Below are 13,874 nucleotides of genomic sequence, written 5' to 3' on the forward strand. Positions count from 1 at the left end.
TCAGGCTGTTGTGCTGACGCAGTGACACTGCCCTCAGCTCCAGAGAAGCCTCGTGATGCATCACAAAATACATGTGTAGCCCCAGCTGCATATATATTGTTGGAAATCCCACCTTTGGATATTTGCTGACACAGAAAGGGGTAGCATACCCTACTTTTCTGCAGTTTTCATATGCATTGGCTTTGCTTGCTCCTATTTCTGGCTTGTGTAATTTCCTGCTAAGCAGAGCACTACTTAGACCTACCAGCTCCAGGACTATACTCAGAGCTCAGCTCAAACCTCTTTAAACTGGGCTGACCTCACCATGTGCAGTTCTAGATACTTTTATGTTATGTGAACTAAAGCCAAGGACATGTCATGGGGCCAAGCACAGAGAATAAAAGTGAAGCAGATGTGCTGTGAATACCAGATTTTTCAGTGTTATGATTAATGTGACATCATGAACCTTCCCTGAAATATTCTGCTGTGAAAAGAGACTCTTCACAAGACAAAGCACAGGGCCTGATTTTATTCTGTAGATTTATTGAATGCTTTGGGGGCACTGTAATCTGATTCCTAACACTTGCCACCTCTTTTCTTGAAATGGATGATGTGTGATGCGATGCCAATTAAGACTTAAAGCTCAGGCACCCTTCAGAGAACTTTTTTTTTTTTTTCCCCACAAACAACGAGGGACTGCAACATATAGTGCAGCTTCTACACCTTATTTTACAACTGGTTGTAAGAATGATGCTGTGAAGGCTGAAGTCAGTTGTTATACAGAAGCAAATTTCTAAAGATGTGTCATGCTCAAAGCTTACATTTGACATTTATTGTCCAACCACTTTTTTTCATAAAGTACTTTCCTATGTGAAATGGCATTGGCGAACAGAATAATCAGCATCCTGTGATACAGATAGCTGCAATAACGATCGAGCTTCGTTCCATGCTTTACCTTTTCAGTCTTTGAAGTGGAGCTGCAACTTTGTGATCCTTTAAGGACACATAAATCTATTCATTTTTATCAGAATTTGTCAGATTATCAGATGGGCATTCTGAAAAGCTATTAAAAATGTATAAAAATTCATTTTTCCACAGATAAAGAATCATCTCTATAAATAACAACTAAAGCCGGCCTCTTGATATATCTTACAACTTTCGGGTTGCTTGACTTGAGCACACAGATAGGTTCTACATCTGGAATTGTGGAAATATCGCTTCTCTATAACGGACTAGAAGTGAATACTTTGTCCAGCTGATCCTCCTGCCCTTCTTCCCCTTTTCCCCCCGCAAATCTTAGTCTGTGTTTGAGTTTCCAGTTTGGGATCATGTCAGAACACAATGCTTTAAAATCAGACACATTTAATCAAAGTTTTACTTATAGTGCAAGGTATTCTTTTCCAGATTTTATTTTCTAGTTTGAGGGCAGCATTTTTCTTAGGTTGTTTCAGTGGCTACATTCTGAATAATTGAGATTCAGATCGTCAGGCAAATCCAGCAAATACAGGAAAATCTGCTGAGTATCACAAAGAGAATACCCTAAGCCAAGCACTAGAGAGGCAAATATCAGTCTGGATTTTAATCATTCTGCTAAGCAGGCAGATGAGATGCTGATGAAATTGAAAAAGATGTAGTGGAGAATGAAGGGAAGAGAACGGTGCAGCAAACGTGGCCAGTGATTCAACAGGAATTTTGATGACAGTGACAGGACGGAAAAACAGAACAAGCTCCAGCAAATATTTGCAGTACTGCTACATAACTGTCTCGTGTCATTGAAAATAGAGAACTTGCCTATATTGTATTTCCTAACATCAGTGACATTTATTAGCTCATCCCCCAACCTCCTTAGAGTCTAGAGAGTTTTCAATTCAGATTGACTGTCTTCCTCTATGTGAGTATCCCTGTCAGGGTCCTAAGTAATGTGATGGTATTTAAAATATTTTGATCTTGCCTGTGCTATCCAAAGGATGGGGTTTAAGAACTGTGGGTTTGCGTTATGACAAGACCCCAGTGAAGTCATGGAGTCAACTAATATTGCTTTCTAGATACTTTCCTGGATCTCCAGATAATTTGGTATTTATATTACATTGAGGAGCTTCTTGAAAATTTAAGTTAACAATGAAACAGAATGGTTGCCTGTGCATCTATTAAAAGGCTAAATTAATTTCTTTCTCTGGATGGCTAACTCTGGTAGATGACTTGTGCATAAATTAAAAAGGCTTTTGTTGAGTTTTGTTTTGTTTTTTAAGCATAACATACACAAATTCACTTGAACTATTCCAGGGTGACTTCACTCATCCTGTCATATCATTATTGGTTTTGGGATGTATTCAACATATAAGGTCTCCTCCCCTGCAGATCATGAATCCTTCCATAATCTAAGAGCAGACTATTTTAGCAGAACAAATCAGTTTAATCTATTTGAAAACTTGGGTTGCCAGCATTGATTTTACAAAATAGCTTCTGTATTTTGTATCCTGAAGGGATGAGGGGAAAAAGTAAATAATAGCTTCTTACTGCTTTAGTAGAACTCCTCCTCTCCTCATTTTCATGAAGTAAACTTCAAGTTTTATGAAAAAAAGAAAAAATAAAATTTCTTCCATTTTTATTCTTCCAGCAGAATAAAAAGCTTAAAAGAATGCAGAATTCTCTGCTTGTGCCTTAGTGTAGATGATCATCAGTGTTTGCTTTTCAAAGTAATTTATGTGAATTGACGGCAAAAATGACAAGCGCTAAACCCAATATATGGTTGGTTGATTTGTTTTAATTTTATCTCTGGAGTGGCTTGGTGGAGTTTTTGTGTACTTTATACTAGATGTGTGTTTACATGCCTGGCTGAAGCACTTGTCAATACTCTGGGCCTCTCACAATCTTGCCCCTGGTGTTTGTACTTCAGATTTTTGTCAATATCTTTGATATCCAGGGAGGTAAATATAGAAGCCCCAGGTTTAAGCCACAGGTTACACTTTGAGGTTATATATTACTACTTTATCTTACAAAACTGACCTGAAGAAAAAGTAATTTTTAAAATACTCCTGGCTCTTCAAAGCATCTATTAGGGAGGTTTGGCAAACTTCCATTCAGTAAAAGATTTATTGCCCAGTTATGTTCTCGTTACTCCTATAAGCAAAGGAATGCTGCTAATTAATTCAATGGGTCTGATCATACGAGTGTACGAGCAGAGCGCAGCACAGTGGGACCTGGTCGTACCCCGTTCTTGCAGTGAGCTGGGGAAATCTGGAGTGCTCTGGAAAGCATCCTGTCCTGCAGGTGCTCTTTGGCATAAAGTGGCTACAAACTTGTCAGGTTTGCTTAAGAAACAAGTGAGAGTCCAAGTGCATGACTGCATAGGCAACACGGAGCAGTCCTCCTGGCTTCCCAGTGAAGTTTGTAATGAGCTGTACTGCTTTGTGACAGAAAGCTACGAACTCTTGGCTTACAGATGCATTTTTCCTGGTAATAAATACTTGTTCTTTTCATGCAGATCTCCTACACTGATGGCACTTGGCTTTTAGGTCAAGAGAGATGCATAGACCCCAGTCTTGTCAAGCTGATCACTCCCGGAATAACCCAATGCATCAAGTTTGCTATGCTTGTATCTGCATGCAGTGGGATCTGAAGAGTCAGGATCTGTCAGATGGATTGATATCAAGGTTAATTCAATTCTAAGGTCTATAAATGGAGCACAACAGTAGTACATGGTAGTGATTCCTATCATTGGTGAGCTAGGCCCACCAGGCAGAAGGCACCTAGGAAGCCTTTATGGCAGAAAGTGTCATACGGCTAATGTTTGATATAGAAAAGTGCTGCACAGGAGCTCACCCAAGTAATCTGGTTGCAACTGAGAGCTGTATATGAGCTAGGACCGCTTCTGTTTGATGTTGCTTCTTGCAATGACATCGAGAAAGTGACTTTGTTCTGGGAGGTGTGCTTTCAAAGTGGCGTAGCCTCTGAGAATTTAGGAATTCAGTCCTACGAAATTATTTGAAAGGGGTGGGGGAGTAGGTTTATCCTTTCATCTAAGGTTATCTTTGTGTATGAAACTAATCTTTTGATTTTTGCTGGCATAAGACAATGTAGATAGTCTGTTCTATCACCTAGAAAGTTTGGGCAGTAAAAGGTGTGCATTTTCTTGTGGAAAGACTATAAAGCCAGAGAGGTGTGACGCAGCTTGTCAGGGCAGTCAGATGAAGGAGGGAGGTGCATGGCTGTCACTGTGGGGGTCCACCAAGCTGCTGGCTGAATTTCCAGGCACTAATTCAAGGGAGAGTAGCTGCAGAAACACTGACCACACCCCTTCTGGGGAAAAATAATCTCTCTGGTATAGGAGGGGTTAGCACAATTCAAATTACACACAGAAGGGCAGCAAGAGACAGCTTTAAAAGGCAGCTGCATGTGTCAGACACTGTGTATGAGACAACAAAACTAACTCCTTTGGCTTGAACTATCTTGTTATAACTGCTGACTACGACAGGGCTTGCAGTACACTTTCACTTCTCCATTCCCAGGAAGGTATGTGCAACAGGGGCTGCTAAGTGACGGCTGCAGCAGGTTCAACAAATGGTGCCTCCACAGAGCTGTGGGAGGAAGCCTCGGACATGGTGAAAGAATGTCCACCCCAGTGAACGGGCAGTGTCCCTATGTGTGGCACTGCTATTGTGCTCACAGTGATTTACTCCCAACACAGCAAATAAAGCAAGCCAGATGAAAAGGAGGATTTAGTGAGAAACCAGGGAAAGTCTCCCAAGAATAAACACTGTGTAACTAAGAGCCCAGCACTGAAAAAGGCCAGAGAACTGGCTACATTTCCAATGTCAGAATTCGCACACAAGTACAAGCTCCTTTGTGGATAAATGCACTTGCATTGATTTGAATGGATTTGAAGTAAAGGTTTTGCTATTATTATGGGAAACAGGTATTATTAATGTTAAAAAAGAATTTAACAATTCTTGTTGCATTTGAAATAAAACTAGCCCTTCCATAGAAAGATGCTATACGTTTTCTTCAATGTCAAGTTAACGTATTTAAATTGCTCTGTACAGTTCCCTCTACCATATATAACAATACCTCCCATTATTCCTTTTTGTGAAATCAAAATGTTCCTTTAAACTGTTTCCAATGAGTAGTAATCTGATTTGCTTGCTTAGCTTATGATTCTTCTATGACTAAAGGCATGCAATTAGTCTTAAGTTTCATATGATGGGAACATATTTGCATGCTACTGTTAACTTCTTGAAAAAATTAGTTCTGTGGGTTTTCAGCAGAATTCTATGTAATATGTAATTCTTACAGTCTTAAGTGGAAGAAAATACCAGGTACAAGCAGAATTTGAAAATAAAACGAGATGACATCAGCTCATCTAGAACAATCTGCTTGAGTGCTCTTACAGACGAGGCTCTGCAAAGTAACGCTTTCTTTTACTCTCCATGAGCTCTGTTCCCTGACTGTCACCATCCTTACGAACTGCCATCAGTCACTACTCCCTGCCTGTCGTTGCTCTTGTCCAAGGATGTATTTCTCATCTGTGGTTCTTTCCAATCTTTGTGCAGTCCAGCACATACACACCCACAGCCTCCAGTCAACTGTTGTGCCATCTGAAATAAATTGCCAAGATGCCTTTCACCTTATAACCAGCCAGTAGTTGGTATTGATGACAATAGTCAAGCAGAAAGTTGTTCAGATTTGCTTTATTTAATGTCTAATTTTTTAAATAGAAAAACAGTTCTAGAATGTCTAAATATAAAACAAGCATTATCATTCAGATTGAAAATAACCCACTTCTTTTGTGGATTAGTGTTTCCTTCCTAGGACTTTTCTTTCTTCACTTAACAGAGCTGATTCTGAATCAGTTACGAATATTTTCATATTCCTCTCCTGTTTTGGATTATTGATTTGGATCTGTTTGGTCCATCTTGTTATATTTTACAGAGTAAATGATAACCTGAAGAAATTACTGAAAAGATCAGGAGACTGTCTCCGAAAAGAAAAGAAAAATGTAACATCTTCTGACACAGAACAACCTAAAGAATAACTTCTTAGAAAAATTTACAATGGTGACTTTATGAAAGAAATAAATGGAGGAAATTATGCTAGAGGCCTCCATCTTCGTATTTTTAAAGGAATATGAGGGGATGAAACAAGCCTCTGCATTCCATGTAAAAAGAATTCCTACTCATTAACACGTATAAATGCTGATGGATAATTAAGTAATTTGGGAGACAGACCATGCATATGGGAAGCATTTTTGGTATTTTATGACCCCTTCCACTGACCTATGTAATTACTGTGCTGCTGGCTAACACAGCAACATAAAACCTCTGAACATCTCCATTATGAAGTCTATTTCAATTCTAAATGACCTTTCTTTTTATTTGTTATTGGGATCAAAAAAAAGGTTGTTAAATTCTGTTATTCCCTCCGAGAGAAAAAGAATCTGTAAACTTTATTAAGTCACCTACAATGTAGTATAGAAAACAGAGCCAACTTATATTTGGCAAGAACAATTCATGTCAAACCAATCTAATTTCCTTTTCTGACAAGGAAAATGGCTGAATGGATAAAAAGAAGCAGTAGATGTCACATTTTTATTGTTGTAACATTTTTATATGTGGCATTCTTATAAACAATACTTATAAATCATAGGACTATATTAGAATACATGGATGGTGTCACCTTGAGCTGCAGCAAAACTCACTGAGGAAAAAGAAAGGAGTTTAAGGAATAGCTGTTAATGATTTGCTCTCAGATAAAGAGAGTATATCAAGTGGTAGTCACCAGCCAGTGATTTAGCCAGTATGTTCATTTAGGCTTCCAACTTTTGAAAGAGAAATTACACATGTGCAACTGACATCAAGCTGGGAGGGAATGACAGCAATTTGGAGGTTAGTCCCAATATCATCTTGAGAAACTGGAAGCGTAGTCCAAAAATAGAAAAGCTGAGCTTTGGTCATAATAAATGAAAAGTCCTATACCTGGGAAAATGAAATCAAGTGCACCAGTAGAAAATGAGAATAACTGTCTGGGCAGCACCGCATAAAAAATGGGACTTGCATAACTTCCTAAACTCTTTTGTATACTGACATTGTGCTTGATGCATTTTTTATATAATATCAATGATAAACATACAAATTCTTGTGATGTCATTTTCCTCTAGAAATGAATTTAATTCCTGCTTTTCAGTAAGGAATTTCTCAAAATTTACCTTTAAAGTATCTGAGCTGACTCATTAAATTGACAGGGATTAAAAAATGAAAGAGTACAAATTTCTAATCGTGGAGATAGGGGACAAAACTTAGACACAGGCATCCAGCGTAGGAAAAACAGGACGTGCACCCTAAAACAAGAAGTATCTAAACTATTTCGTCAACTAGGTTGGCTTAGGAACCTACTAACGTGATAGGGACATTTTAAACCCCGATACAGGAATCTGTGTACTCAGAAAAAGTTAATGTTTAAGTCGTATAGACTTCAGTTAGCAAACATTTACCAGAGATGTTCATAGCAACTTTTTGCATTAAATTTTTGGGAATATGAATCTGTGGGCTGAAAAGGCAATTGTAATTAGGTACCCTAATTTAGGAAAACAATCACTTTCAGGTACTTAAACACTTTCTGGAACAGATGTAAACTATGTTGTTGCCTGAGTTAGGGATTATAATTTAAGGTCATTGCTGTGATTCCAGGTTTATATGATAGCAAGTTGGTATAAGATGAAGGGCTAGAAGTGGGATTTAGATGCTTGAAGAGCTTTGAAAATCTGAACCTAAAAGAAGAAATCATTTTCTTTATAAATATGAAAGTATACCTAGGAGAAGCGTGTGAAGCTCATAGACCAGTCTCATTCTTAAATATGATCCTCTCTGGAAGAAATTAGACTTTAGCTGGACTAAAATAGTAGTGTACCAAGACAGTTAAGGTGAATTCTCAGGAGGCATATCTGCAATCTTAAATGCTTTCTGCAGTATACTCAAATCCCCACCATTTCTCTCCACTGCTACCTTGCAGCACTAGTTCTTGCCAAACCTATATCCTGTTTACATGCTCACGGACTTTGTAGTATTTGGAAACAGAGAAAACTGCTCTCTAGAGTACTAACTTAAACACACACTGACTCAAATAACATTACAGGCAATACACTTGCCAACGGACAGTCGGAGAAACTGCAGGATACAGCAGCTTTCCCTCCATCTATATGCTTTGGCCATCTCATCAGCTTCCCCTCAACATGCACTCCTAGCACCTCACTCATTCTACACCCATGGGTTTTGGACTTCTGCACAACAGGAGAAGATGACTGTCTATGAGCTGGAGTTTCTGCCATCTGGGGCACAAGTGTAAGCAAGCAAAGTGAGAGGGACAAGCTCTGATGCCCATGGCTGCATAGGGTAGAGAAACCTGTGCTAGTGTTACGCTCTATCATCGCAGTAATGCAGAGCTCTGCACTGCCTAACTTGTTGCCTATTTTCTGCCACTTTGGGCATCTCTGTGGCGTTATGGTATTCCATATACTGTGGAACTGTGGAATAATATCACAGGCACGCAAGTCACAATTGTAATTAAGCGGCTCTGCTGTTAAACTGTTTAAGCCAAGAGCTGTATTACACGGACAGGGAGATGGAAGTGATTTATGGCTAACATAGAGTCAAGACCCATTAAAGGGTCTTGCATGTGGAAGCTGGCCTGGTCCTGTGCTAGATGTGCTGTGGGGCTAAAAAAGGGCTGTAGTTTCCAAATGGTCAGTTGCGGGAGCTGCGTGAGGACACTGACATGATCAATGTGATCTAACAAGTGAACCTTTATTTCCGTGTTTCCAGTGCAATTTATAACCCTCGACCACACCCAATAAATACTGATTGGCTTCATCGCAAATAACAGCCCATAGTCCAACCTGATTGGCCACATTATGAGTCATGTTCAAGTCATGTTCACAAATGTTCACACCCATCTTCTTCAAGAAATTAAAACTACGTCATTAATGGTGGCTGTCTCTTCTCCTGCACCTGTAAGATGTTCATGCTCCCTGCACCGGAAGTTGTTTATGCTTTCAGCAGTTCCAGTACCTCCCAGCTCGGATTCTCTGGAAAGGCTGGATTGTTCACATGTCCCTTATTTCATAAATGTCCTCCCACAGTCAGCCTAGCACTATTCCTGAGCTTTACTCACTTTAAATTAGCATGCAATTTTAAAATAAATATTACGGATTAAGATTATCCTACAAAGAACATATAATTTACATTTTCAAACTCACACTGTCTGTTTTGATGTAACCCATAAAAGTTCCTGCTATGCAAGGCTCAGTTGACATCTCTTATTGTCTTCAACCAGTTCATCTCTACCTGTTTAAAGGTGATTTTTTTATCCTTCATCATACTTTGGAAAAGCAACTCTGCAGGACAAGACCTCATCTTAAGTCTCTGGTGCTCATGCCAGGGAGAACTTGATAGACTAGACAAGTAGTGTGAGTACTCTTAGCTCTAAGACTTGTATCATTCATCCAGATATCCCTGTAAATGACACTCATCTTGGACATTATGTGCCCTCACCATTTTCAAAATCCTACAGATGTTTAAACAAATGCTTTTATCTTCTGCAACCACACAGGTATTAACATATACAATGCTTACAGAAAGACACTGGATAAAATGATTATTTTTAGAATTTCTTCACTTCATGAACAGTACAAGAGCTATGATGCTACAAATAACTCATTACAAGCAAAGAGAGGAAGTAGTTTAGGAAGCAGTAGTAAGAGGAAGAGAAAAGGAGTTCAGAATAGACAATGTATTAAAATAGGTTTAGTATGGTTAGCAAAAGTATGTATAAATATTAGCTTTACTTTGGGTCAGTAAAAATATAAACAAGACTTTATTCCGCAGGTCGATTTAAAACTTGGGCAGAAATGCCTAGCACTTAATAACCATCAATGAGTCCAAATTCTGTCTGAGATGAAAAACAGTGAACTATTAAATTCATGACCAGCTTTCTGACTTCTGGAAACATATTTATTTATGCTATTACAAAAGTGGGGCTTAGTTGGATGATGTTATTTTTTTGTTTGAGGCTCTGACTATATTCTTGTGTGGTTTTGGGAAAGTGTTTTAACTTTTCTGAGTATTACATATTCCATCAGTAAAGAAGCAATAAAGTCACAGCAGAGTTTAAAACTTCTGGCCAGAAGCTGGCCTTGTGTGTTTTTCTCCAATTCGTATGACAAGTTGAAGAGCTTTCATAAGAAATGGAGCATCGGCCACTTGATTACAGCTGGCTTTGTATGTGTGACCTAACTAGCAGGAAATGACTGAATAGATACTAGCTAGTTGAGGTGAAAAAATAAGTGTGTTGGAAATGGATTCTGAAGGACTGTCAGCAATTTCTTTTGACTCTTTCTTGAAGCATTGCTACCTTGAGTCCTATTGCTGTGTGTTTGAGGAGTAACTTCAGCTCTCTGTAGATCAACACCCTTATTTTGGCCTACCTTCCACTGAATGTGCCCAGTTCTGTTGCGGATCCCTACCAAGAAAATTGATAAGTAGCTTCTAATTTTCCTCTGGCTGTATTTTAGAAGATGTATTTGGAGACATTTAATAAGCTACAAGTAGCGGTTTTCAAGCTAACTTGTTTCCAATACCGTGATTTTATAGGTATTTTTTGACAGACTCAAACTTACCTATAGTGCTGCAGTTCCGACTCTAGCTGCTGAATGTATATTTGCAGATGTGGCACTTCGTTAGCTTTCACTTCTAGCTCCTTCACTTTGCCAAGACTGTTATGGACGGTGTGTCTCGCCTCTTCAACCTTCTTCCTCATTTCAGCTTGTTCCCTCTTCAGGTTACGGTTACAGTCTTCCAGATTGACCAGAGCTTCCTGAGAGTTCTTCAGCTCTCTTTCCAACTCCTGATTGAACCTAATTGCTTCTTCAATTTGCCCATCCCTGGAGCTCCGGATGAGTTCCACTTCCTTCAGGACACTCTGAAGGCACTTGGTCTGGGAGTGGTTTTGCATTAATGGTCTCTTACTTCCTATAAAAGAAGTCCCCTCTTCCTTATGGTTAGCATGGCTTTTCCGCAGTCCTACCTATAATGAACAGGAGCAGAAAGCAGGGAGAAATTAAGGTGTTTTAAAGCAGCTGACGTTTTAATCAAGACCGAAAATGGCTGGACTGTGTTTTGTTGGGGTTTTTTTAATGACACATAGTTGATCAGCAACTAACAAGCTACTTGCCTTTGCAAAATACAGAGACAAGGGAACAATCTCTGGAAAGTAGTTTTTAAATATCTATATATAAATTTAATTTTAAAACTACTCATTAAAGTGGAAAATTTGGTTATTGCACAAGTTTCTGTATAGCTTTAATGCCATTACTAGAATCTGGCCTCAAAAGGCAAGCAGTATTTTGAAAAAATATTTCTAGTTATGATTTTAAGTTGTGTTCAGTAGAATCAAACAGAGAACAGAAGGTGGTGTTCTAGAGTTCTAATCTTTGTCCTGATTCTTTCTGGGGCCTTTGACTGGTGACTTTGTGTTTGCTTCTGACTTCTTTTCACACTGGACATTGCAAAGATGGCCGGCCAGCTAATGCCAAATGGATGCGTCACGTGTGGAGCTCATCAGACCCGCCAGAACGATCGGTGAATACCAGTACCTTGCCTGATTTATGCTATTTCATGTCAGAGTAATTTAACTGCTGTTAAGTATGGTTTCACCTGCGCCAATACAACAGAAACAGAAACCAGCCCCAGAATTAATGGGGCTCTGCAAAGAAGCCAGAGCCTATTTGTCAGCCCATTTGCAGAACTGGTGCCCTCACGACCATGCTCTGAAGAAAACACACTTCTAATGTTTCTGAGGCAAAGCTCTCAGGCATTTATGACTGAGTCATTGCATGTGCTTGGGCAAAGTATGAATCCAAAAGTTATTTCCTACTTTGGAAATAAAACCACAACAGTGCATAACTGGTATGCAACTGACTGGTTGTATGGACAATAGAAACAGCAGCATTATACACTTGGGTTTGTTAAACTGACATCCACAATTTTAGCAGGGTGTTTTTTAGCGCATCCCTTATACATAACGTCACACTGGTGAAAATACACCATTTCTCCTTAAAAACTATACGTAACCAAACCTTGCTAAAGTTAATGTTGAAGATGAAAGAACAACCTCCCTTTATGACATCCTCCTTCCATAAATCGCTCTGGGCTCGGAGGGGTTGTTAACGCTGGCTTTTGCGAGAGCAGCATCTTTCCTACACTACGCTTCGATCAAGGATAACTCCAGCCGGGAGCGGCTTCGCGGGCCCACACCGGGGCCGGGGGGGCGCCCGCCGCGCCGGGCCGCCTACTCACCTGCAGGGCCAGGCACCGGGCGTCGCTGCTCTGCAGGGCTGCCCGCATGTCCTCCACTAGCTCCCGCAGGCTGCCGTTCTCCTCCTCCAGCTTGGCGATGCGGTCCTCCGCATGCTCCAGCGCCACGATCTCCTCGCAGCACTCCCGCGAGCAGAGCCCCGCCGGCCGCCGCTCCCCCGCCGCTGGCCCGGGCACGGCCGGGTCCCGGCGGCGGCGGGGGCTGCGGAGGCGGATCTGGGTCTCGATGTGCTCGCTCTCCCGGTCCAGCGGCAGGCGCGGCACGGCGCAGGGCGGGCCGTTGCCCGCCTTGGTGCTGAAGTAGCCGCAGAGGCGTGCGTGGAACTGGCGGAAGGTGAGCTCGGCGGAGAGGCCCTCCCACATCGCCGCGCACTCCTCGGGGTCGGCAGCCGCCTCCGCCGCTTCCTCCAGCCCCAGCACCTGGCACAGCGTCCGGAAATCCTCGCCGGGGATCCTGCCCGCCCCGGCGCAGTCCAGGTGGTGGAAGATTTCCTGCAGGTACTGGTCCAGGCCGGTGGCCAGGACGACGATCTCGTTCTCCACGCCGCGGTCCAGCCCGTAGTGGTAGGCCAGGGCGCTCACCAGCCACTGCGTCCGCCGGGCCGGCTGCCTGTACGGGTCCCAGCCCTCAGGCGGCTCCATCGCGCCCGCCTGCCCCGTCGCGCTCCCCGACCATCCTGCCCCCGGGGCGGCCGCCCCCCGCCACGCCTCGCAGCCCGCCCCGCTCGGCGGCTGCGCCCACGAGCGGAACGGGGCGGCGGCCCGGGGGCGGAGAGGGGCGCCGGGGCTGCCACCGCCCCCCACACCCTCGCCATCGCTCCGGAGGCTCCGGTGCCCGCGGTGGCTGGGTCTCTCTTGCCACCGGCCGCTTCCCCACGCGGAGTTTCAGGCTTCCCCCTTAGCGGGGTCCGGTTTTGGCGTCGGCCGAGCGCCGTCCGCCGTGGGCGGACCCCGGCCCGGCTCAGCGGGCAGGTGACAACCGACTCCATCTGTTTGCCTGGAAAAGAGCCTCAGCCAAGCCCGAGCGCAACGTTTGTTTCTAATTTCTCAACTGGTTTCTTTCTGGTTCCTTTTTAACATGAGCATCACAGAATCCCGTTTGACAAGTTAACGCTTGTGAATGGGTGAGTGGTACCACCAAATGAACAAAACTAATCATGGAATTGTTTAGGTTGGAAAAGACCTTTAAGATCATCGAGTTTGACCATTAACTGCCAAGTCCACTGCTAAACCGTGTCCCTAAGCACTATGACGACACATCTTTTAAATACCTCCGGGGATGGTGACTCCATTTCCCTGGGCAGCCTGTTACAGTGCTTGACAATGCTTGGGCTTTTTTAATGTGCATAAAAGTTGATCATCTTTCTGTTTGCTGAGGCTTTTTTGCCTCTGTAGATAGATGTGGTGTCTTTATTTTTTTAAGTTGTCTGTGTTAGAGATGAATAAACGTTAAACTGGTACAAATTACTGAGCTTTCCAAAGCAGTTATTTTTGTCATTTTTGACTGTGGAGTAGGACCTGCATTGCTGAATG

The 13,874-nt window shown here is 42.1% G+C and overlaps 1 protein-coding gene across 2 annotated transcripts in view; it reads right to left on the bottom strand.

The window, feature by feature from the left end:
- Positions 1 to 13,016, bottom strand: part of EFCC1 (EF-hand and coiled-coil domain containing 1) — a 51,753-nt gene extending 38,737 nt beyond the window's left edge. The window contains exons 1-2 of one of the 2 annotated variants that reach the window (XM_086470378.1): positions 12,324 to 13,016; positions 10,646 to 11,052 (exon numbers count right to left, since the gene is read on the bottom strand). In XM_086470378.1, the coding sequence (XP_086326504.1) occupies positions 10,646 to 11,052; positions 12,324 to 12,983 (1,067 nt within the window). In that variant the 5' untranslated portion in view covers positions 12,984 to 13,016. The remainder of the gene's footprint in view (positions 1 to 10,645; positions 11,053 to 12,323) is intronic. The other variant, XM_086470377.1, reaches the window with a different exon arrangement.
- Between the last annotated feature and the right edge of the window lie 858 nt (positions 13,017 to 13,874).

Source organism: Leptosomus discolor, chromosome 9 (genome assembly GCF_034619465.1).
Source record: "Leptosomus discolor isolate bLepDis1 chromosome 9, bLepDis1.hap2, whole genome shotgun sequence".
NCBI classification, from domain to species: Eukaryota; Metazoa; Chordata; class Aves; order Leptosomiformes; family Leptosomidae; genus Leptosomus; species Leptosomus discolor.